Source organism: Aedes albopictus, unplaced genomic scaffold (genome assembly GCF_035046485.1).
Source record: "Aedes albopictus strain Foshan unplaced genomic scaffold, AalbF5 HiC_scaffold_604, whole genome shotgun sequence".
Taxonomy (NCBI): Eukaryota; Metazoa; Arthropoda; class Insecta; order Diptera; family Culicidae; genus Aedes; species Aedes albopictus.
Window position 1 is genome coordinate 1 of NW_026917426.1, and position 25,000 is coordinate 25,000.

General features: G+C 39.9%; 1 protein-coding gene across 1 annotated transcript; it reads right to left on the reverse strand.

Annotated features, from left to right (window-relative positions):
- Positions 1-4: 4 nt before the first annotated feature.
- Positions 5-21,823, reverse strand: LOC109430541 (acetyl-CoA carboxylase; the record flags this gene model as incomplete). The annotated part of the gene is made up of 7 exons (XM_062843878.1): positions 19,161-21,823; positions 9,997-10,114; positions 3,170-6,372; positions 2,844-3,112; positions 2,622-2,784; positions 430-2,549; positions 5-202 (listed from the first exon to the last, which is right to left on the reverse strand). Coding segments are annotated over exons 1-7 (6,379 nt in total), but the record flags the coding sequence as incomplete, so codon positions are not given.
- Positions 21,824-25,000: the final 3,177 nt, after the last annotated feature.

The following is a 25,000-nucleotide window of genomic DNA, read 5'->3' on the forward strand; positions in this document are numbered from 1 at the left end:
CCCTCGGGTTCCAATACTCCAGCACGAGATTCCGGATCGGCGTAGGTCTCCATGTACCTTGGGTTGATGGTGGGATCAAGTACTGCCCATGCTCCACCTCGAAGTTCCGCATTTGGTGGTAGATAAATGATAACCGGTTGTTTGTACTCTCTGAGCCCATCGACGATGTAGGCACCGAACTTCACGATTTGCTCATACATATCTAATAAAACATTGATAAAATAACAATGTTACTTCACGATGCGACAATGCAATTAAAAATATTTGAGTCCAGCTCTTCATTTCAATTTGGTAATGGTTTTTAGTTTCAGAAATTTAAAGTTTTATTTCGAAATTATTCAAATATTACTAATTCAAAATCCAATTCGAACAAAACATAGTTCAATTCTGAGCTGGTCGGATTTAACGCGAATTTTAATCCATATTTACCTTTTTGTCCACCCGAAAAACCTCTCCAGTTAGCCAAGATTATCAACGGCAGTTCCTCTCGACCAAAGTCCTTGATTGCTTGTGCCGTCTTGTAAGACGAATCCGGGAACCACACCTGACCGGCTTGTTGGAATGTCTTTGCTTCGGAATCGAGATTGGCCGGATCAGCTGGTATCGTTAGCTCAACGGTTCGCGTCTCCACTGCAATCACACCTACCGGGATACCGCCAAGTTTGGCGCGGCCCACAACTACCGTTTGTGCCCAGGGTTCCATAATTTCCGACCAGGTTCCGCGATCGAAGAAACCGGTTTCCCATTCCGAGGGATTGGAAGGATTGACACGTCCCGCCAGCATCCATCGCGGGTCGTAAGGAGCCTTGGTTGGCATGAAGTCAATCGGCCGATCGATGGAATCGCTTGCCGATACAATGGGTAGAATACCTCCTCGAACATCCGGAATATAAGAGAGCCAATAAAGTATCGTGTAGACGCCATCTAAATCTAGGGCTTCCGTCTTGTGGGTCACACCGTTATTGTACATAATCTGAATTCCACCCAATTGATTGTTCGATGCGTACACTTTCCTACCTAGCAGTTTGTTCAACGCAGCGAAACCGGTCAGAATAATGTGAGAATTGTCAATTTGTATCACACGCTGTCCAAGACGTACCAAGTAGGAACCGATGCCAATAGTTCTGCAGGTAACCATTGAAATTGTAACCACATCTTCGTACGCTCTGGAAGTCTCGCCAGCAATCATACCAGCGTATCGAAGATTTTCCACTCCAAGTCCATCGGTTTTACCGATAATATCAGTGATTTTATAACGCGGTTCACCTTCGTCCTCAATCAAAATGACACGAACTGAATTCGTATTCGCAATCTTACTGTAGTCTTCCGTAGTCAGGTATAGATATTTAAATCCCTTTTCCGGCTCATCTGGGTCTTCCCATGCCACTTTGAATAGAGATTTCACCTCTTCTGCCAACCCAATACGAGCCCCGCTGTTTACCGAAATGTAGATTCTGGGGCACTTGCGTTGTCGGGAAAGTTCCGAAGCTTTGTAGAACAGTAAATCCTCTTGGGGTCCAAACGAACCGATGAAGTACGTTAAATCATTAGCAATCACGACAATTTCGCGACCATCCGGGAATTCCGGAGTAGCCAAAACAATTCTCCAAGCCACCATGCCAACATTATTCTCTCCAGGTAGTCGCTGGATTTCTTCCAAAGTGTCACCCTTTAGCACTAGTTCGTTGCATACGAGCAATATCTTCTCTGGAATCCGGATATCTTCCGTTGGCCTCGCCTTGGAGAACTCTTTCCACAAGCGTTCCGTCATCTGGCGGAACATGTCCGGAATGTCGTACACATAGGTGGTACCGTTCGATTGTGCTTGAAAGCGTTTCTGCTGTAGATAATCTTTGGTCATGTATGGTGATGAAATCGGTAATCCGTGCAGTGGGCCTTGTCTGTTGCCATATGCTTGGAACTTGATCACATGAGTTTCGGGGTCGGTCACTTCGGTGTACATTGCTATGTCTAAAAAGTAGCCTGAATCGTTTGCTATGCATAAACGTACGGAGGTAGTTGGAGACTGTGTTGTTTGCCGAATGACCATTTTAAGTTCGGCTTGTAGCACTCGAAGCTTCCACAATCGAGGGCCGTAGCGCATCACCATTTTGGTAACAGATTCTTCTATTTTTGCCGGATCCATTATTACCGTCGGAACGAAGTTCAAGAAAATGTGGTTACAATCCGTCCGCTTCGCTTGAGGATGGGAGAAAGCAACTTCTAATTCGTCCATAGCTTCTAACAAAACACGTTCGCCTTCATTCTGCAGATATTCAAACGAGGCTTCTTTGGTGATCAGGTCCGAGTGACGAATGATCGAACGAATGAAGAAACGGAAATCAGTAACTTCCTGTCCTTTGGGTACCTTCGCTCGACCCAAGTAGAGGTGCATTTTTTGGTTGGCCGTTGGTAGAGCTTCCAAATCATACGTTCGCATTCGGTTGAGCTCAAGCTGGAAGGCACATGCCGGCTCCAGATGGCGATAAATGCGATCCTCCTCGAAGTTATCCCGAGCACGGTATGTGAAGAACTTGGGGAATTGCCGCCTGTGAATGTTTAGATAAATTTGAAATAGTGAGGGAATTGTGTAATTAATTAAATTAAACCCCTATACTTACTTCTTGAGTGCTGCAAACGTGATTCTCCTTACTCGACGAGTCAAAAGCTCTTCGCGGTGCTGAGCGCAGAACGATCCGAACACATGCTCCATCTGCAGATCATCCATATCGCCCATGTCACGAACAGCAATGCTCAGAATGTGAATAGCTTCCGCTGGGTGAGCTAGAATGTGAATTTAATCTAGTAATTGGGGTTTAAATTGAATAAGTTTTCACGCATACTTGCAATTCCATCAGTTTCGGCAGGTCGAGTGATCGGGTCCGAAATAGAAACATTGATCGATGTACTCATACGACGATCGGAGTCTCCGGCCTCTACGGCTTCCAGCACTTTAGCATTAACGAACGATGGCGACGAGAAATCTTCCAGCAAGTCCAAAATTTCATCCGAATATTGAGTGAAGTGATCAAACGAATCAAACGCTGCCATACAACCGGTGCGCATGAAGGAATCGAAAATATTGTCCGTCTCGGTTCCATCCGGAAGCAGTCTATAAGAGATTATATATTAGCATTGAGCAGATAAGAAACAAAAAATGGCAACTTACTTGTAACGATTGGGATGCGCCGTTGGCAGCAGGAACTGGAAATGGACCAAAGGAACCTCTCCCGACAGTTCCAGGTGCTGCAAACAGGTCAATTCGTAGGAAGTATACGCCCGACGCACGTAGACCTCCAATGCAGCGTTGCAAACGGCACGGTTCGAATGATAAAAGAAGTCGTGCAATATATCGAAGATGGATGTTTCCGACAAGATCAGACGCTGTAGATTCTCCGGATGGAAATCGTGGCCGTACATATCAACAGCCGACAGGAATATCGACTCCATCTGATTGTGGCGGAGCTCGTAAGCCGGCTGATGGGCTGCAATCAGTACTTGACGCGCTCGAAGCGCAACGCGAGAATGTTCTGCGCGATTCAACGAAGTCAATTCGCTCAGGGTGGCAGCCAGCTCGTCTGTTAGGCCAGGTTCATTTGCCCACAAATGATCAACCAGAAGGGTCACCAGGAGATTTTTCTTCGCAACTTGACTATGTGAGAAAATAGTTGAGACAACGACATCCATGTTCTCCTTATGCTTATCACGAATGGCGGCCACGCACTTGTCGTAATGGCCATGCTGGAATTGAGATTCAACTGCATAGTACTGGCGAAGCAGTTCATGGACAGCTGCCTTCATACGACCACGGATGCCGTTGCGATAACGCTGCACCAACTGCACTATTCCTTGCGTGGTCAGGAAAAATACGTCGCGATCGGTGCGCTTTTGCAACGTGGCTGCGTGCATATCGATCACGGAAGCAATCTGCTGTGATGGGAATTGAGCTAGTACGCTAGTGATGTTGCGCTCGTAGAGTTGCATGAGTTTCCGGATTTTCTTTTCCACCGACAGAGGTATCCGTCCGGAAATTGATGCAATGACTTCTTGCAGTTCCAGCAAGGGAAGAGATGGATCTCGCAGACTCTGCATGAATTTTTCAATAATTTCCCTAAGTCTAGGTGCGTTATAAGGATCAGGCAGGCAGTATCCAGCTAAAGTGTTTTCTAGAATCGTTTTGTATGAGGAATGTACACGGTTCAGTTTTTCGGGAACTTGACCACTATCACCAGTCAAAGGCCATGGGTTTTTGAAAGGTTGAGCTTTCGTAACCAATGAAGGGTCATCCAGTTCCAGATGACCGAGTAGTGATCCGGCATCCAAAACAGCACCAGGACGACGCACGAAAGAAACTGTACCGGTTTCACCAGCGGTGAGAGTCATAACCATTTTCATGACTTCGATTTCAGCGTACGGCTGTCCTTTAACGATGTGGGCACCATCTTCGATCAACAAATTGATCAGTTTGCCAGCTGATGGAGATCGCAGTAGGGATGGGTCATTTTCTTTGTCGAAAACACACGTCTGGTTACCGATCACAATGCGATAACGATCAACTTCCTCTTTCATATATGTCGTATAACTTGAACCATCCAACGAAATCAACATGCCACCATCGGATAGCCTATGAACTTCAACTTCTTTAAACGATCCATTCATCACTAGGAAATAGGTATTTGGACCCGTTTTAGCTGGTTGAACCTTGTATCGAATACCCTCGGATATTAGCTCAACGTCTACCACATTGGTAAGCGTATTAGCAGCCTGAATTTGTCCTTTTTCCATCGATGTCTTGAAGCTCGTGAAAGCATCCGTAATTTTCCGGTCAGCAATATGCAAAGCTCCACAAACCACGCCAAGGATTATATCCGGCTTGTCCGCCTTCACGCGTTCTGCAATCAAAGCATCCAACCATGCCGTGTCGATGGTATTCTCCAAAAAGCTGTTAGTTTCCAGAAGCGTAATCAGGTATTCAACCGTTGTTCGGAAATCGCCGCGAATTGAGAGCTCTTTCAATGCAATAACTAGATTTTCTCTAGCTTGCTGTCGGTTCTCACCCCACGAAAAACAATGGCCAAATTGAGAATCCGCAAACTCATGTAGACCGCCAGACGCAGCTACACTGAAATAACCCCAAACGTTTTGACTTGAGCGGAAATTCAATTCCTGCACGGTACCGGAGCTTGGCTTGAAGCCTTCATCAGGATTTTCAGATGTGATACGAGCGGCAATTACATGACCACGAGGACGCGGTTTGTTTGATGGAATGTCGAAATCAATCACCGATGATCCCCAAGGATGCTCACCGTACAACAGCCGGATATCCTTGATTCTGTACAATGGAATTCCCATACCGATTTGAAGTTGGCAAGCCGGGAGATTTACTTCCGCAACCATCTCCGTACAGGGATGCTCTACCTGTAGACGTGGATTCAATTCCAGGAAAAAATATCTTCCTTCCGCATCGTACAAATATTCTACTGTTCCGGCACTCACGTAACCAACCATTTTCGCCAATCGAACAGCAGCTTTTTCCATGTCCTCAAAAACTTCCGGCTCAGCTATGATAGCCGGAGCCTCTTCGATGATTTTCTGATGTCGTCTCTGGATGGAACAATCACGACCGAACAAACTGATTGCATTGCCGTATTGATCGGCCAGCAGCTGAACCTCCAAATGTCGGGCACCCCGAGCCAGCTTCATCACAAAGATAGGCGATCCGGGTACCTCAGCTTGAACCTGACGGAACAGAGCAGGGAACTCATCGGCATGATCAACACGCCGGATACCTTTTCCACCACCACCTTCCGAAGCTTTGATCATCACCGGGAAACCGATCTTGCCGGCTGCTATCAAGCCCTGCTCCGAAGTGGTAACACAACCCCGCGCAAACAAGTCACTGGAAATTTTGATCTTCTTCCCGCTGTACTGTGCCTTCAGTTCCGAACCGGACCACGGCAACGTGGGAATCTCGGCCGTTTGTGCAACAATCGAAGAGGCAACCTTATCTCCCAAGGCCCACATGGCACGTTCCGGCGGTCCCAGAAACACCAGACCTTTCTTGTGCAGCAACTCCGGAAGCTTTGGGTTCTCGGAAGCATGACCCCAACCAGCCCAAACCGCTTGAACCTGAGTTCGGAGCGCAATGTCAACGATCAGTTCTACGTTGGCGTAGTTGTTGTTGTTCGAACCTCCCGGAACTGGAACGTAGTGGTCAGCCATTTTGATGTACTCGGCATTAGCTTTAAGATCCTCCGGGGTAACCATAACGACAAAGCGCACCGCCCGTTCGTTCTTGAACATCTCGTACGCCCATCGTCGGATCGACCGCATACATTTGACCGCTGCGATACCATTGTTGGCAATCAATACCTGTCGCGAGAGAGAAAAAATGATAGCATTAGATGATGGAATGTGTGTAGACAAACAATTATAGGTAAGCAGTGTGGCTGATGTACTTAAAGTTATTTGTGTAAATAACGACTGATGATGACGCCAGACCATACTTGCTAAATCATTGAAACGGCAAGCGGTCACGTAGTGGACACTGCAAAAAGTGTAATTTACGTCTTGGGTGTATGACTAAGCAAGATTTGTGTGAATGTAACTATCGTACAGATACGTTCCAATGAGAAATGTTAAGTGAGAGGCGCCATTTGATGCTGATTGAAGTTTACTAATGCTATTAATAGTATGGCCTGAACTACACAGGCTCAAATATTTGACAACCTTGAACGATGCATATGGCATCGAGACCGTATCTTTCCAATCGGGAACTAGTTTTTTGACTACTGCATTATCGGTTCGTAGCGAATCGGTAACAAATTCCAAAATCTGTTGCTCGGTTACGCAGTTTTTCACCCTTGTGAAGAATAGCCAGAACCTATCGTTGGGAGCTTTCTGTTCTATAGCTGCTTTGCTATGGAATTCAATGAATGATTAAGAAAAGCAATTTCATCTTTTAGTTTGGCAATACGAGAAACGTCGTTTGCCTTAGGCAAAGTTGTATTTTCGTCCTGTTGATCGGGCATTAGCTTAGCTGCCCCTATTCGCATAACAGTCCCATGTTTGCTGGGTTTCCTATTCACATGGGACTGGTGTGCGAATGGGGGCAGTTAGGACATTCACTACGTTGTTTGTGTATCGTTTTAATACATTCATTGCACAGCCAACAAAAGTTCGAAACTGTGCTGCGATGCTGCAAGAGGACGTCGTGGCTCAACTTCACCAGCGTGATAGAGACCGTTGCAAAGACCTTCACATTCGATGTAATCGACACCGACGGCAATCACATCTAGGCATTTTTTGCATTGTGAACTTTTATGGCAATTGCAGCCATATCGAAGTTGAAGTTCATCCGTTGATACTAATTTGCAGAACTATATTTAATAAGTTGATCGGTTTACGGTGTTTTTTTTTCACAAAAATCCAGATGTTTTAAAGCATTGACGACGAAATCCAGCTTTCAAGCACTTTCAAAGATTAAGATTTTACAGTTAGCTCCATTGAATGTAAGACAGCCAAGATTTTTTGATGGGCATTGAGAGGATAGCACCGTATCATAAAAGTTCGTCAACAAACCGAGTTTTTGGTTTAAGGAAAAACAAAATAAACTAGGTACAAAAAAAAATATGAATGCCAGGGCCCAAATACCTAGAAGTTTTTGTATGTTCCTTAAACAAAATTGCCCATTCTATTAAGAATTGTGAAAAATAAACACCTTTATGTCATTACGTTCTCTGGTTTTTACGTTCGGCTTCTCGGCTAAGATAGGTTTTGTCACCGACTTAAATACCTAATCCATTTCGGAGTTACTTCAGGAGTGCTCAGGTGGAAGAGTGCTGATGTACTCTAAGCCTTAGAGTCTACGGTATAATAGATAAGTTGGCCGGTTTGTGTTTTTAGAAAATCTTAGTTTTCTACGGAGAGAAGTCAATACCCTGAGAGCACAATATGATAAATTTTCCAAAATTTCCCGTAGTGGTCCTTGCAGATCGACTGCTGTTGATCCAGTTACAGAAACATCACAGTCATCCGCAAGCTGTCATAATGCAAAATTTCCCTGAAGACAATCATCTATGTCTCTGGCATAAAAATTGTAAAGATGGGTAAAGAACCCTGTGGCACATGTAACTAATTCGTAAAACTGTCAAGTCGTTATGAGCAAAACTCATCTGCTTCTCAAACAGCAAATTATACAAACAGTTGTTCAAAATTGGTGAAAGACCACTTTTGTGTAGTTTGTTGGAAAAAAAAAACATCGACACAAACTGAATCAAAAGCCCCCAGCCCCCAAAACACTGAGCCCATTTGCTACTTTTGATCAAAGGCAAGCTAAATTTCAGAAAAGAGCAACGCAAGATAGTCGTTCGTTCCTATGTACCTGACAACATACCACGCAATCCAACCCATTTGTCTAGTCGAAAGAAAATCATCTTCTCTTACACCTTCCGTAGACAAGACAACATGGCGATTGGGCGGTACAAATTATTATTCGACACGGGTTTCCCGGATTTTTGAATAGCTATCACCCTCACATGCCTCCAATCATCCGGAACAATGTTGTTTTCTTGAAATTGATTGAACAAGTTGAATAAGCGCCGCTTTGCGACGTCAGGAAGATTTTTAAACAAGTTGAACTTGATTCAATCCATTCCTGGAGCGTAATTGAATTGTTACATAAAGGAAGAGTAAGTGAGAATTCGAGAACGAACGAAAACGGCCCTTCCAGTCTCTATAATCGGAAAAATCACGAATTATTCGCTCCACGGATACGGAATCTGGACATTTTTTTTGTGTGAAGTTGAGGATCCACCGAGGAGAGCTTTCTCAATTCTCGATAACCGACGACACGCGTTACGCGGGTCTCCAGTTAGCCCAGTGATTGAGGCTATGGATCGCCAATCCGGAGACGGCGAGTTCGATTCCCGTTCCGGTCGGAAAATTTTTCGCGACTCCCTGGGAATAGTGTATCATTGTACTTGCCACACAATCTACAAATTCATGCAATGGCAGTCAAAGAAAGTCCTTCAATTAATAACTGTGAAAGTGCTCTAAGAACGCTAATTTGAAGAGGAAAGTCTCTATAATAAAGACAAATCAATCAACCAAGTTGAAGAGAGGTTCCAATGCAAACGTCAAGCCATAAAGAAGAAGAAGCATTACTTATTCTTCTTCCGACGTTTCAAAGGGTTCTCATCTAAGTCTCAGCGCGAGAAAACCCTCAACGAAGCGACGCCAGTAATCGTTTTTCCTTGATCAAGTTCATAAACTAGGGGAAGCAAACCGTTCAACGATTTCTCATGATAGCTTTCCTCACATTCACTGTCTCACCACGGATTGAGGGGTTTCCTATGACACCCTTATTTTGAACAATGGCAAATATGATCAGCTAAACATGAAGTTGTGGCACAGAAGAAATAATTTTAAACCATTGAGCACCGCAACCTATTGATAGTTCCTTAAATATATGTACTGATACAACTATGTTTAACATATATCCACGACCTCCATACTGCTTTGATTAATTCGCATAGAATGATTCCACCGAGAGCATCGCAAAAACACCCAACGAAAAATATGGTAGCCACAACATCAGTTCATTGCTAAATTGTATCTCTGTTGCGAAGCGAATTTGCTGTGGTAATTTATTGGTTGCCTCACAAAGATGCTCCACTGTCTTGTGTGTTGAAGCAACGATAAACTTCCGATAGCCTTCAATTTATTTGCGCTATTGACCTTGTGGCACAAAGGACATATATACCAATGCCAATACTAGTTTAATGGAACGGGAAAATGTACTCACAGGCGTTCAAGATATATTCACAATTACAGGATTATCGATACATCATTAATAACACAGCACTCATTAACAATTCTCACAACAATCAGTCGAAAAGTTATCGATTGCACATCTACTGCCCGTATATGATCTTCATGAGTTGTATCACCTAATCGTCACTAAAATCCTTCACGATAACTAGACAGTAAACTCACCTTATTGATCGCACGCGTTCCGTTGAATTTCTTAACGAATTCCTCGGTGGTCGACAGCACAAAGTCTCGCTCATGGCCTCGCTCTAACCCCAGGCCGGTGCCATGGGACATACTAGGTCTGAAAATGAAGAGAAACAAAAAATTGATCAGTTTTGAATGTTAGATTACATACAACATTGGTAATTATCTCTTAATTATGTAACATAGCTTTTTAAACAATTATCCGTTTTTCAAGTTTAACCACCTCATTGATTCAGTTTGAGTCTCTGCATCTGAAGTGCTTTCGATCTGTTGACCAGGTGGACATGTTATAGCCTCCTCCAAAATAGGACTTTGCCTTTGGCCACTACGACATAGCAGTGCGTCTAGAACCTTAGCCCCGGTTTTGCGACTCTTCTCGATTGTCTCCTTCATTTAGACAAAGATGTAATGCACATCGTTTTCCTGCTCGGAACCTCTACGATGACCTTGAAGTCTCAAATAATCCGCCCGCGCCAAGTGCTTCGATTCGATGCTACACATCCAAGCGTTTTAATGACACTGAGCTGCTAACAGCTTTTCGGTGGTTCCGCGAAGCACTGGAGATTCTTCGTCCGCGCTCGACTTCACTCGCATTTTTTATGTACATTGTAGCCCGATTTCAGTAGCAAGTTATGCCGCGGCGCGGGTTGGTAATGGATTTTTTGGTTTCTTTGGTGCGACGGTGTGCAATTAAAACCGACAGAGAAATAAACGCGAGTGCGCGCCACTAAGCTGCTGGACGAACATCTGAAGTATAACTTGGCAAACGGCCTGACAAAAGTCGTAGGTACGGCACGAGTCCATCCATAGGAGGCCATCCAATTCGGCGCTCGTCGGAGTAAGCTCGTGCTTCAGTCAGGTGTAACGAATACTTTTTTACGCTTTTGGTTTATTATTGAGCTGATATGGATGCATGGGGGTCTGGCTTGAAGACGGCTATGCCCAATTAAAGGTACCGTCCACGGTTACGTAACCGTTTGTGTTCAAATGGTTCGAAGCGAACCCTTTCTTAGCTTTGTATGCTCAATGCTATGTACATATTGCCATAGATGCACAAAATTCAGCTGTACACTACACGCATTTTATGAGGCTAACATCTCAGTGAAGCTGTGATTGATACAGTCAATGAGAATACCTCATAAACTACTAAAAAAATTGAAATCTTATTACGCTTTAAAATGCGAATAAGTGTAAACTTCCCAAGTTTTACTATATATGTTTGGGATCATTCTGGAGACACTAAATATGATGACTGGGAACAAATTTAGATGAACACGATAATCCCGCCTTTGACCATTGACCAGGTGTGGGGTGTTATTATACGATCAGTAGCAGTTAGGTATGAGATGCATTTCCTTAGGCTACCGGGACGCTGGACCCGAACACACTGAACCAAAAAAGCGAGGAGTAATTATAATTGGCTGTTTCCAGAACTTTTTCATGATGATTTTCGATAAATATCCCAATGTTTCCTCTTACTTTTTATTACAGAAAAGCTTCTCAGCAGGCAGTTTATAACCATGCAGATTTTTTTGTGGGAGTGGGGGGGTAGGGGGGTGGTCAGGCCTAAGAGTTTAAGATCTCCAGTATTTGACAAGAAATGAACTAAAGACAAAACAATGTTCGACACTAATGAAAATTCGATCGAGTCAAACCAGATGTTTAAGCATTGGTTGTTTTTGGTCAAAAATTTGACCCTGTGTACTAACGGCTTAACTTTACTTCATTCAAATTGACACAAGTTTACGAAGAGAGAGGGATTGGCTTTAGAGAATTCCCCCAATTTCATTACTCCAAATGACCCAATCAAATGATTTATCCACCAGGGGCCTGTAGCATAATGAAAATTTTACTAATAATATTAGTCTTGTAGCTTGTAATTTGTAATTTTCTGTTGCATAAAAATCCTACAAGTACAAATTACATGTCTAATACTACAAGTCGGTTGGACTAATATTATTAGTAGAGTTTACAAGTGTATGTTGCATGAACAAACTACAAGTATAAAATATTAGCTATGACTTGTACTTTTGATTACAAGTCTCAAAGGTCTTGTAAAATAATTTACAAGTTAGATTTAAAGTATTGCAGAAGTCATATTTAGTTTTGAATATATCGATTTATCATTTTGATGAACTCAAAAGATATTATTTATCTAACATGTCAACCATAATTCCAGTTTTCGACTATTAAGTTCGGTAATACGTATTAGAAACTCATTGAAGAGATAATTGTGTTGAGTTGATGTTCACTTTGTATACAAAATATAATTTTTGCTGAGTCTCTCAAGTTCTCCAAAGTTTCTACAATACCCATCTTTGATTGGAGGTTCTTGATTAAGTTATGTATTATGGTCACTGTATAAGCACAGGTAAAGTTACAGATGCGAAATAAAATTAAATCAACTGCTTGTACTGCGCATCATTGAGCTAATTAAGAGCTACAAAATACATACAATACCTCGAATCGAGTTGCGACATATAAAAGTATATATACCAGTATATACCTATAGGTAAAAGCTTATTTTCTGCAACCCGGATCACTTCGGATTTTAGCAATAAGCATAATACATGTTGCTAAATCTTTATACATAGGGTTTGTGTTCCATCAGTAATCTCACGCTCCCAATTTCATCCTATTCGAAAACAAGCGATTACGGCACCGATTGATTCCGTTCTTTTTGTTTTCATGCGTGCTCACTTCTAACAAAAAATACAAAAATAAGAAACAAAACAAACAGTGCTTCATTCATTTGTTTTTCGTAGGATGAAAATGGGAGCCACATGCTTAATAAGGGAACCAATACCCTACATTGTTGTTCAACCAGTACTATTGAATCTTTAGGACATTTTACTAAAAATCTAGGTACTTGCAGTGCCATACTTTGTATGAAAAAATATTTCGTCAGAGCGACCGAAAATGATCCAAACAGCACATTTTTTTTTCAAGTATCGTATAGAGAATGCAAAACTTCTGAATAAATGAAGTTATTTCCGGATGATGCGCGGAAAATGCAAAAAAAAAAACAAACAACAACTGCCATTTCAAATTAATAGTGAACTGTCCGATGAATTTTGACAGGTAAATTAACCAAAACAACTTGTATTTTCATAGTAACTAATATTACAAGTGCTAATAATATTAGTGGAAAATTGAGCCTTTATGCAACACAAATTATTAGCACTTGTAATATTAGTACTTGTAGCTTGTAACTTGTAGCTAATATTATTAGCCCGATTATGCTACAGGGCCCAGGCTACCTTAACCCTCTACTTCTCATGGTTGCTCTAAAGCACCATCGATTTTCGACGAACTAGTGACACACGGAATTAGATATATATGATGCAATAGTTTTTTAGAATATAACTGTAATCACATTAAGTAAACCTAACTGCCAACTACTTGTTTCAATAGTGAAACTATTGATAAACAATAAAAAACGATTGATTTACAACTAAATTTTTATTCGCTGATTTCGTAAAATTTGGCCAATTTGCAATAACTTTTGTTCAAGTACTTTTTTTCTTAAACGCTTTCTTGGCATAGAAATAGTCGTTCAAAGTCGTGGGAAGTTAAGGGTTGAGACCTACTCTGGATAACGAACAGGGCATTAAAAGTGGTTGCCCACATTTTCAACAAAGATTTCTTTTCTATCTAGTTATGTTTTCAAGGCTGTACTTTAAAGTTAGCATGTAGTAGGAAACAGTAAAAGACATTTTCCACGCACTTCTACACCGAGGTTTTTGAACTTCATTGAACGATATTTCCGAGCTCCTGCAGTCGATTATGATTTTTTTTAAACCAACATGAAGATAATCACTTATATTCTCCTAATGGTACTTGAAACTAGTTTTCAAAGTTTCTAAAAAGTAGCAAATTTCTTGGCGTTCGGTCAAAATTCCTCATTATTTGTGATGGTGTCCCGTTACGCTGTATTTCTTGATTTCTTTCGAATTACAAAGGTCCAATTCCCAATTAGGAAGCATAAAATGAATCTTCTATTCAAATCTGATCATTTGATATGCTGGTTAGCATGTTTTTTTTAACAATATAACGATTTTTGGGAGCAAAAGTTTCTCGCACAAAACGTAACGCGTGAAATGTGTCATAACTTGACTACACAAGTTAAATACAGAAAAGTTTTTGGAAGAATTGCTAGAAAAACCACTGCAAATCATAGAGACTCTTCTAGGACTGCTACAGTAATTTCTTTATTTCGCGAAGGACACATCTAAAGGGAATAAGGTTTTTATCCAATTTCCGTCATACTAAGCACCAACCAATCATGATCGAGTTTATTCTTGCACCTCCCCTAATCCCTCATGATCAATTTGACAACAAATTACTAATTCATAGATCATGTAACAAAAATGTTGTATATCATGAGCATGAGCATAGATGACCGCACAATTTGTAGTTGCTACTCCGTGATTGACCAGAGCAATCGAAATTGCACAAGGAACCAATGAATAGGGCTTGGGACTAGCTTACTATTCTCAATGTACACAGTTCGAGAGCTCTCAACTTTAATAAGGTCAATAACGGCGCCGGCCACGTCCTTACGGTCATCGAGGATGGGAGGGAATGTTAGTAAGACAAACGTTGTTATAAAGACCGCGAATCGCTGCATCTCCACGTTTGTCTCAGGAAGGAATTTTTTGTTAGTGGGGTAAGGTACATTGTCAGTCCGGGAGTCACCTATGGTTGGTGATATGATTTGACAATGGATCAATATACACAAACCGCCGTTAACAACCGATCACTTTTCGACGCAAAAACTAGCCAAAAAGAAAATTCTATCGCGCGTCTCCACTCCGCTAGGGAGCAGAAACCTTTAGTCTATTCCACACAGAAATACACTAAAAGCGACTCACTTGTCGGCACCCGGATTTTTTTCTCGACCGGCGAGCTCGAACTAACATTTTTCACTCTTTCATGTAAATACAAAAAATGAAAGAAAATATTTATTATCAACTAAAAGTGTATTGGAAACTAGCGCCGACGGGAAGCGAAACATTCGGAACCGACTCGAGCCACGACGCGTCCACCGCACACTCCATGTAACAAAAATGTTGTATATCAACTAAAAATTCCTCAAAATAGTAAGAAAGTTTGTATAATTGCCTCTTGAATTATATTCCCATCTACGCCATGTAGTCGTAATATCAATTTGATTTTCGTTACACCTTTTACGTGACACTATGCCTACGTAGGATGGTCAAAAAACATGATTCGACCGTAGTTGTGTGTTCGAAAAGTCGGTCACCCACTTCGCAATCCAAATCAAATCATGTTTTTATAGTACTATTGAGCAAAAGCTTTTAAATTGAGATAGCTTAATAAAGACCAACATATTTTAGTTATTATTTTACCAGATCATAATATGCCTTAATAACGTCGTTACATCTTCCTCAGTAGTTGTGAAATACGATGTTTCGTATGTATAACATCCACACACACATTTCGTTGCATCCTCCCTTGGACGAAGAAAATTAGTTTGTTTACATGTTATCGAAAGTAAATAGTAATTTATTTGAATAATTGAACAGTTTTTGCTGCATTCTGCAGCAGTGACATCCGACTTTGAAGCACAACAGAGCTTTTGTGGGGTAGAACATGAATGTCAGTTCGATAAGTGAATCTGACGAAGTGAAAATTGAACGGTGATGGATACTTGAAAATTTCCCAGACGAAAAATTCGCGGAAGAATTCCAATGAAAATTCCTAAGAGAATCTAAGTAAGAACTTTTGGAGGAATTTTTATAGAAATAAATGGAACAGCAGGAGTTGCTTTAGGAATGTTAGTAGGCATTCCTTGGCAGTTTCTGGAGGATTCACGTATCCTAAAAAAACGTAAACTTTGCATTATATCACTAATTCAAGACTCAGAATTGTTTGGCTCTTTTCAAATATAGGGTATTGGTTCCCTTATTAAGCATAAGGCTCATATTTTCATGCTACGATAACAAAGGATTGAATGGTTGTTTGTTTTGTATCAAATTTTTTGCATTTTTTGGTAGAAGTGAGCACGCATGAAAACAAAAAAAGAACGGAATCAATGGGTGCAGTAACGTAATCGCTTTTTTTCGAATAGGATGAATATGGGAGCGTGATATTACTGATGGCACACATACCCTACAACGAGATGCCAAAAGATTGGAAATAGATTCACTACAACGCAAAATATTTAATTTTTAGTACTACATATAATGTAGAATTCGATTTTCAGTTGTAATTCAAAAACTGTTCTACTTATTTTTTGAATACACATTTGAATTCGATGCTTATGCAAAATTGTAATCGTTGAAATTCATAACTTTCGTTTTATTTTGTTAATTAGTGTTATTATTTGTTGACAATCAATAAATTTCTATATGTATAATCTTATTGAAAAATTTTGAAAAAATTGAGGAATTGAATCACCCAGAATTTTTTTATCTGTTAAACGAGATTTTGTTAGCCCTAGCCAAGTTCATCTCGGAACCCACGCATTACTTCCCTTCCGAAGGAAGAACTCGCATTTTGCGAGTATGTCGGGAGTGGGATTCGATCCCAGGTCCTCGGGGTGATAGTCACGTGCTTTAACCATCCCAGATAGTTTCTAATTTCTGTGGTTTTGCCTAATTGTCGAGAAGCAAATAGATTCATTATCTATGGATAATTTCTCTTTGACGAGTCAACGAGTATTGTTACAAAAAAAAAAGAAAATCAGATTTGTTTTGACCTAATTGTTGAAACACTCATAAAACACTGATATGTGTGCCTATTTTCTTTTTATTTGAGACAGCCACACCAAGAAGAATGCATATACACACATAACCAGGCCAATACTTATGACACACATGTGATACAAGAATCACTGTATAATTGCCCTTAAAACGAGTTCCACACTGATAATTCTCTCCGTTCAAGATAGTCTTGTTTGAATTTTCTTGACACTGTGTACCGTTGTACAGCAATCACACTCGTATCACATGTATGTGTAAATTACATCGTTTTTTTTTATATGAAAGGATCGAATACACACAATTTTTTTTTTTTTGAAAAAAAAAACCAGAGCTGATCAGGAAATCTGGTTGACTTGAATCGCTCTATTTAAAAAAAGATGGAAGAGATGGGAACAAGTTTAGTGGAACAGATTATAAAACCAGTTTTGTTATGCATCAAGCTAAGATCCCTCTCTACAAACGAATAAACAACCAGAAATATGTTTTCCCAGTGCGTCATGGAGCAAAGACGTTGAAGTAGATTATCAATATTTCCGGAACTAGGAGAATGATGCATTAATTAAACCTGAGGCATTATCTGATTCTAAGTTACCTATCATTTACCGAAACGCAGATGCAGTAATGTATTCTATGACTGTTCTTAGTGAAACGCATCCGTATAATGTCGCTGAACTCGACACAAATATATTAACTAGAACAAAAATAGGGTAGGCTCAGTGTACCAGTTATGGCTATAGTACCTCAAATTCGCCATAGTTGATTTTAAACCTTTAAAGGTTCAAATCAACAAGAAAAATTTCGTGAACAATAGATCACGATCACAATAGATGATTGCAATCATTCAAACTTCACAATTTCTTAAACTATGGTAGAAATTAATAATTTTCCTTAACTTTTCGGCCTCCTTGCACCCTATTTCACCATAGTGTACCAGTTATGGCAAATCCCATAAGAAATGCATGTAAATAGTGCGAAGTGGAACCCAAATTAACAAATGTGTCCATAACTGGTACAGGGTTCCTATCATTGGCACACGCCGTAATAAATACTAAAAGTAGTTTTGGCTCCGGTTTTATATTTTTCCTGTAAAGTATAAAAACTAAATTGCTCTGTTATTAGTAAGATGGTAATCTCAGATTCTACTTCATATTTTGGAACAAAAACCTATCATTGTGTATGCCCACTTGCAGTGCATATGCTGATTGTTTTTCAGCATCTTCAGTGCGATAGAACTCGAGATTACCATCTTCAAAATCACGAGGCAAATTATTAGAAAGAGAGGCAAGATAGGGAAAATAACTCGGCGTCCCGTTTCACCTTAAGTGGTGCGATAACTGGTACAGGCACCCTATTGGTTCTCTCATTAAGCTGAAACGCTGTGTGTTTGGTTGTTCATTTTTGTATTTTTTTGTTATAAGTAAGCACACATTGAACCAGAAAGAATGGTATCAATCGGTGCCGTAATCGCTTGTTTTCGAATAGGATGAATTTGGGTGCGTGAGATTACTTATGGCATTCGTATCCTAGTAAGTAATTTAAAAAAAACACACACACAAGTAGGTACCTATTTTGCTACTCATTTAAGTTAATCAGACTATTTTTTTTTATCTGTATTAACGAAATTTTTAGCCCTAGGCTAGTTCATCCCGGGGCCCACGCTTTACTTCCCTTCCGAAGGAAGAACTCACGTTTTGCGAGTTTGTCGGGCGGGAATGGGATTCGATCCCAGATCCTCGGCATGATAGTCAAGTGTTCTAACCATCACACCAGGTCCACTCTACACTCAGAATAATTAAAAACATATGGTTGTACTAAATTGCAATGTAGTTTCAAGTTAAAACGATTAGGATAATACAACAGTCCATTAAATAAGTACATGGACAATGTGATTATTGAAGTAGTACTGCATATGGAATAATTATTGAAAATCAAATTATAACCTACGTAATTATAAGAAACAGCAATTTTTTGATTTGATTGGATTTTAATTTTTAAGAAAATTTCATAAAACAATAGGGTATGAGTGCCATCAGTAATCTCACGCGCCCATATTCATTCTATTCGAAAACAAGCGATTACGGCACCGATTGATTCCTTTCTTTTTGTTTCCATGCGTGCTTACTTGTAACAAAAAATACAAAAATAAAAAAACAAAACAAACAGCGCTTCAATCCTTTGTTTTTCATAGGATGAAAATATGAGCCACATGCTTAATAAGGAAACCAATACCCTAATTATTAAAAATGTGTCTTGTAGCAAAACAATTCAGTGTTATATTGCAACTATTTAGAGAATATTTTAAATAATACGGGTTTATTGACAGTAATATTCTACAATATTGCTTGACACATTGAACCCCATACAAGCACGCTTATTGAATTATTTACTACTTATCCTTTACGCTCTATGTATTACTTCAAGCGTCCACTCTCGGTCAGCTTCAAGTTGTCAAGGGCAGGAACCTTGAGCTCGCCTCCCGGGCCGCCAGCGCCGCCTGCAGTAGCGCCATTGCCACTACCGGGCGGCCCATCCTCGCTCACACTGCTGCTAGTGCTCGTACTTCCGCTTGGCACGGCCGTTTCCAGATTGATGACCGGCGGCGGCACCGGTGATGTCACGGACGCCTGTTTCCCACCAGTATCATTGTCCATAGTAGTGTCCCAGGTACTTTCTTCGCCAGTTTCTGCCAAAACGAACCTTTTGCTGGGACGTCTTTTTAGCATACTTCTGGACACTAGCGCTAAAGCGTAGGCACTAAACAGCAGCAACAGTATGAGCACCAAATCTCCAACGCTGCACTCGGCAATCTTCAATGGATTCAGTGCTTCTTCGTTCGTTATCACGCAAACACAAGAGAGGTATGAGGTAATCGTTTACACTAGCTCGCGTTGTCGCGAATTCACGTTTTACTTATCGTACGTTTATTTAGCACTCAAGATGAAATATTTTCGATGAAACATGGTTGCACTGATTGGATTTTCTATTTCTTCCTGGTCCTACACAGATAATACCAACGTTTATAGTCACTTCGATCTACCTACTATCCGGAAAAGAAAACCAACCATTTATCTTCGTTTCAAACAGACTACGCACCATCCCCAACGGTAGCCGATCCACTATTGAAGTGTGATGTTCTACCAGCACTGAGGAAACCCGCAAATGCAACAGCCATCATCGTGTTAATCATGGTTATACGATTTTTATCCTCTTCACTGATGATGATGGATATCGTACGATGAGCAGAGAATAACAGTGCTTGAACCAGCCCCAATCCAACAACACATATCGACCGACTGTCTCAGCGGAAAGTTTGAGCAAAATTTCCTCTCCATTCAAGTCTCAACACAGAGATGAGAAACGAATGTCCATTTACGAGCGAAGCACATGGCGCGCCAAACAGCCGACACGCGACTGTCCACGCGTGTGGGGTTTTCAAGTTTGTGTGTGTTTTTCATAAAACTATAGCCCCATCGACTCCATCGGATGATTCAAGGATCCTGCCTCTCTTCTCCACTTCGCCCTGCGATGGACATTCGTAGTCAATCGACGCAGAATTCCACAAACCAGTTAATGCAGCGGGAACTGTAGTGGAGAGGAAGGCTCTGTGACGCCATCAAACCGGCTCCAACATTGGTGTAGTGAAGCTGTAGGCCAGTCGTCCGTCACAGCGACGTCACTACCGTGTATCGTGTAGTATACCAGTCGGTCAGTCTGTTGTAAAGCATACGCGATAGTCATAAGAGAGAAAACGCGATAGCATAATATCAACATATTGCATAATGCAAAAAATAACGCAGTCATGGATAATGGCAGAAATATCGCGAAGCAGTGATTAAAAATCAGCAACGTGAGCAAAATATAGCATTCGTTGCAAACTATCGATGCACATACACTGAAATAAAAGTGTCGTTTCCATGCTAATCTAATGCAAAACAATCAGCCTGACAGCAACAGGTTGCGTCATTGCCATCAAACAAACTAGGTAAACATGAATGGCTTATATTTAGCTGCCCGATATGCCAATCAATGTAGGATCCGCGTCATCGATATTCTACCGTTTGTTGAGTTTCGATGTCACCGACCGCTGAGTTGAAACGATGTGTGCTTGGCATACTCACTGGTCTCCAAAAACCACTCGAAAATCGTCCGACGTGCAAACAAAACAAAATCAACAACGGGTAACTGGTTTGTGGAATTGATGGAAAGAGACTTTCTCTCTTGGAATTAAACGACGATTTGGGGTCAAACTTGCAATTTTGTAGACTACTTTTACACGTAAACTACGAAATACGTTACAACAGGCGAACTGAAGTATTTTATCTCTTAAGGCTGCTACACGTAACTAGTTTCTTGATTTCGCTGTCTTCGATTTCTTATATAATTAAATGCACAGTGGCTTCGTTGGTGTTATCTCATTGATATACGAACTTGCATGTTCCACAGTTTAACACTACACACTCAACACACTATCTTTTGTGATTTGATAATCCATCTAGATATTTATCCAATTGAAATTCACATCACTCGTTTCGCATTATGTGGCCACGGAAACCTTTGAACCCAAATCACTCTCCAAAACCCCTCAACAAGCCACAATCACATTAGATGAAAAGAGCACTTAAGTTAAGTAGACAGTGCCATAAATTATTCAATCGCGGTCACCTCCGAAAGTTGCACTACCGAAATCCGCCACGTCTCGAACGCTACTGTCTGCTCGCGATCGGAGCAACAGCCGCTAGGTATCCCATTCAACAACCTGTCCGTCTGTGCCGCCATGTACTTGCTCCGCGACAACGGGTTTGTGCCTTTGCGCTCTCTTCGCTCATCGAACTCCCATCAACTAGATATGCCGCCGCCAGTTGCCGACTCACGTGAAACGACCTGTGCGGTTCGTCCGTTTGTTTGCGGTCTCTGCTGGTATTGTTGAATTTTAGGGTTCGAGCAGAGTCATGCAACCTTCGATTAAGCGAAAATTATTAACATATACCTAGATTTTACACTCAGTCATCGAAGAAGCGATAACAAAAACGTACACAAAGCAGGTACGAGCTTTACCGGAACTGTGCTCAAAATTGGTGGTCACATCGATCTTCAATTATTTGGCTGTGACGCAAATTTTTTTTTTCATATACACGCGACGTTCTTAACGTTAGTTGAAAAATAATCATCCTTCACTGAAATCAATTTCATTGTAATCTAAACGACAAACGCGTTGTTGAAATCACAAGCATAAAATTTGGTTAATTGTACCATGAAATCAGTTAAATTTACTAAAAAACGGTTGTTTTAATAGTTATTTATGTAACGAGTTGCAAAAAGTTGATTTTTTCAGCACGAGTCGTACATTTATCCAACGAGGCTTGCCGAGTTGGATAAATACGAAGAGTGCTGAAAAAATCAAGTTTTGCAACGAGTTCCATACAAAATTTTATGCAATGATTTTTCATAATGCAACCCATTTGAGTTGCATAAAGTTCATAATGCAACTCAAATGAGTTGCATTATGAACATTATACAACTATTTTTTATTATGCAACTCATTTCAGTTGCATAATGAGCCAGTTTGGAAAAAAATGGCCATTATTATACCAAAATGAGTTATATAAAATGTAAATTATGAAACTGAATTGCATAAACGTATTTATCATCGTGATTTTATTGCAAAATTAACCACTCAAAGTTTTTAAAACACCTACTTAGCACGAGCACATTTGATAGTATAAATTACTATATTTGTAGTAAAGATAATAAAAACTCATAGTTCGCTGATGTCACACTCTCGAATCTACCATGCTTGTAGTAGTAGTGAATATATTATACCAACAAAATGCAACCTAAGGTATTTTGTGGTTAATTTTACTGATAATATAGTCAGGGGTTTGTTGACATTTTGGTTTAGGCACTGAGTACTGAAAAATGAAAAAAGCGTCTTTTTCGCAAAGCAATGAATAAAAACTATTGTTAAAACAAAATGAATTGGTGGAAAAAAATTAGTTTTACAAGAAATATCAAGTGAAGGTAAGTCAATATTGTACATCTATATGTTTTTTTTTTCTGTTATTCGCTAGCGGCTTTGCTGTTTTAGACCAAAGAGTTGTTAATGCAAAACTCTCCCAGACTGCCGGACTGCAACCGCATCAATGGTCTTTGTCATTGGTCAATTGAATGATGTTCCAAACTGACCAAGGGCATTTCACTTACGGTAAGTTTGCATCAGTCGATGAAACAAGTTTGTTTTAATAATTTGGTTGCATTGGCTTTTCTCAGTGACAGATTGTATGTTTTAATTTCTCACAAGGATCCGTCTTGTTTTCAGGATTGGAACTTCTTAACAGCTCTTGACAGTTCTTGGCTGTTGGACTTATAAGAAATGGTACCATGGTGCATATCCTACAGGACAAAACCGGAGACTGCTGCAAACTGAATCTGTACCTCGAATTGAGCAGAATATCATCAAGTGACAAGAACTAGCGCCTTCTTTTTCGGCCAATCATACCAGCGTCACAACTCTATGAATTAGTTAAATTACGTTTATGAGTATGCTTTATAATATGTGTAGCCTTTGTATAATTGAAAAAAAAAAAAATAAAACTATTTGAAGTAATACTTTTAGATTTTAAATTACGATGCAATATTACAAAAAATATTACGATAGTGTAAATCAGGAATAGTTAAATTAACTCTCATTGTATATTCAACTGATACATAGTATAATCCATAGTAGAGACAACAACCTTAACAGCAACTCAAAACAATAGTAAAAAATACTATGTTTCTTCTTATACTAAACATGAAATCACTTTGGTTGAAAAACGTTGGTGCGAGTCTGTTAATTACAACCCCCATTGTAGTAATTTTCACTATAAAGCTGCCTTCAGTGTTCAGCATAAAGCCAGTATCCATCCGCAATAATTGGGACACAGATATACGGCTGTAGCACTGTAATGTATAGGTTATATCAACCGAAAAATTAACTGAAAACTATTTGTTATAGATATGTTTTTGATGTGTGCAAAATATCATAAAAAATCGGTACATTACTTCTACCTGTAGCAGGGCTGGTAGCAAAATCTGATGGTCGGGTCGGAATAGTTTTTTTGTGACCAATTTCTCGGAAATAGTGACTTCCAGATAGCAAAAAAAGTGACTAGGGTATTGGTTCCCTTATTAAGCATGTGGCTCCCATTTTCATCCTACGAAAAATAAAGGATTAAAGCACTGTTTGTTTTGTTTCTTATTTTTGTATTTTTTGTTAGAAGTGAGCACCCATGGAAACAAAAAGAACGGAATCAATCGGCGCCGTAAACGCTTGTTTTCGAATAGGATGTATATGGGAGCGTGAGATTACTGATGGCACACATACCCTAAATAGTGACTTTTAACACAACAATTTGGATTAGTTTCTAAAAAGTGTTGGACGAACTTATATCAGAAAAACCAGAAGTACCGCATAATAAACATTTTCAAGAAAAAAATTCACTCATTCCAAAAATTATACAAAAATGCAATTTTCTAGCATATATGCTATATATTGTGTTGAACTAGAAGTTTTTAGAAGAAGTTAAACAGATGTTCTTGAGTGGTTTTTGTCCAAACCATCAACCAAGAAATTCATGACAATTTTATCTGGGGAATTTAACCCTTTCCTTCCCACGACTTTGAACGACTATATCTATGCTAAAAAGCGTTTCCGAAAAAAGTGCTTAAACAAAAGTTATTGTAAATTGGCTAAATTTTTCGAAATCAATGAAAAAAATTTTGGTTGTAAATCAATAGGTTTTCGATTGTTTATCAATAGTTCCACTATTGAAACAAATAGTTAGTAGTTGGATCAACCTTATGAGGTTACAACCATATTTTTAAAATTATTGCATCATATTCATATTATTCCATTTGTCTCGAGTTTGCCGAAAATCGATGGTGCTCTAGAGCAACCATGGGAAGTAGAGGGTTAAGAAGAAACACTCAGAGGTTTATTGAACGACTTTCATAATAGATTTCTATGAACATAATTGTGGGTATTTGCTTCGTATTTGTAGACAGATTTCAGGGGAACATCTTAGAGTTATTTCGTGGTGGTGTGTCCTAGAGAATGACGATGCTATGAATGTGGAATTTCTTATGAAATTATTGGATAACTTGTTGGCTTTTTTTAAATGCATAATCTATCAACATGAAATTTAAACATTAGAAACAATTTCTGGTCCAACAAGTTATCGTTTTTCTTTTCTCACATTTTCTTGTCAAGCTTGAAA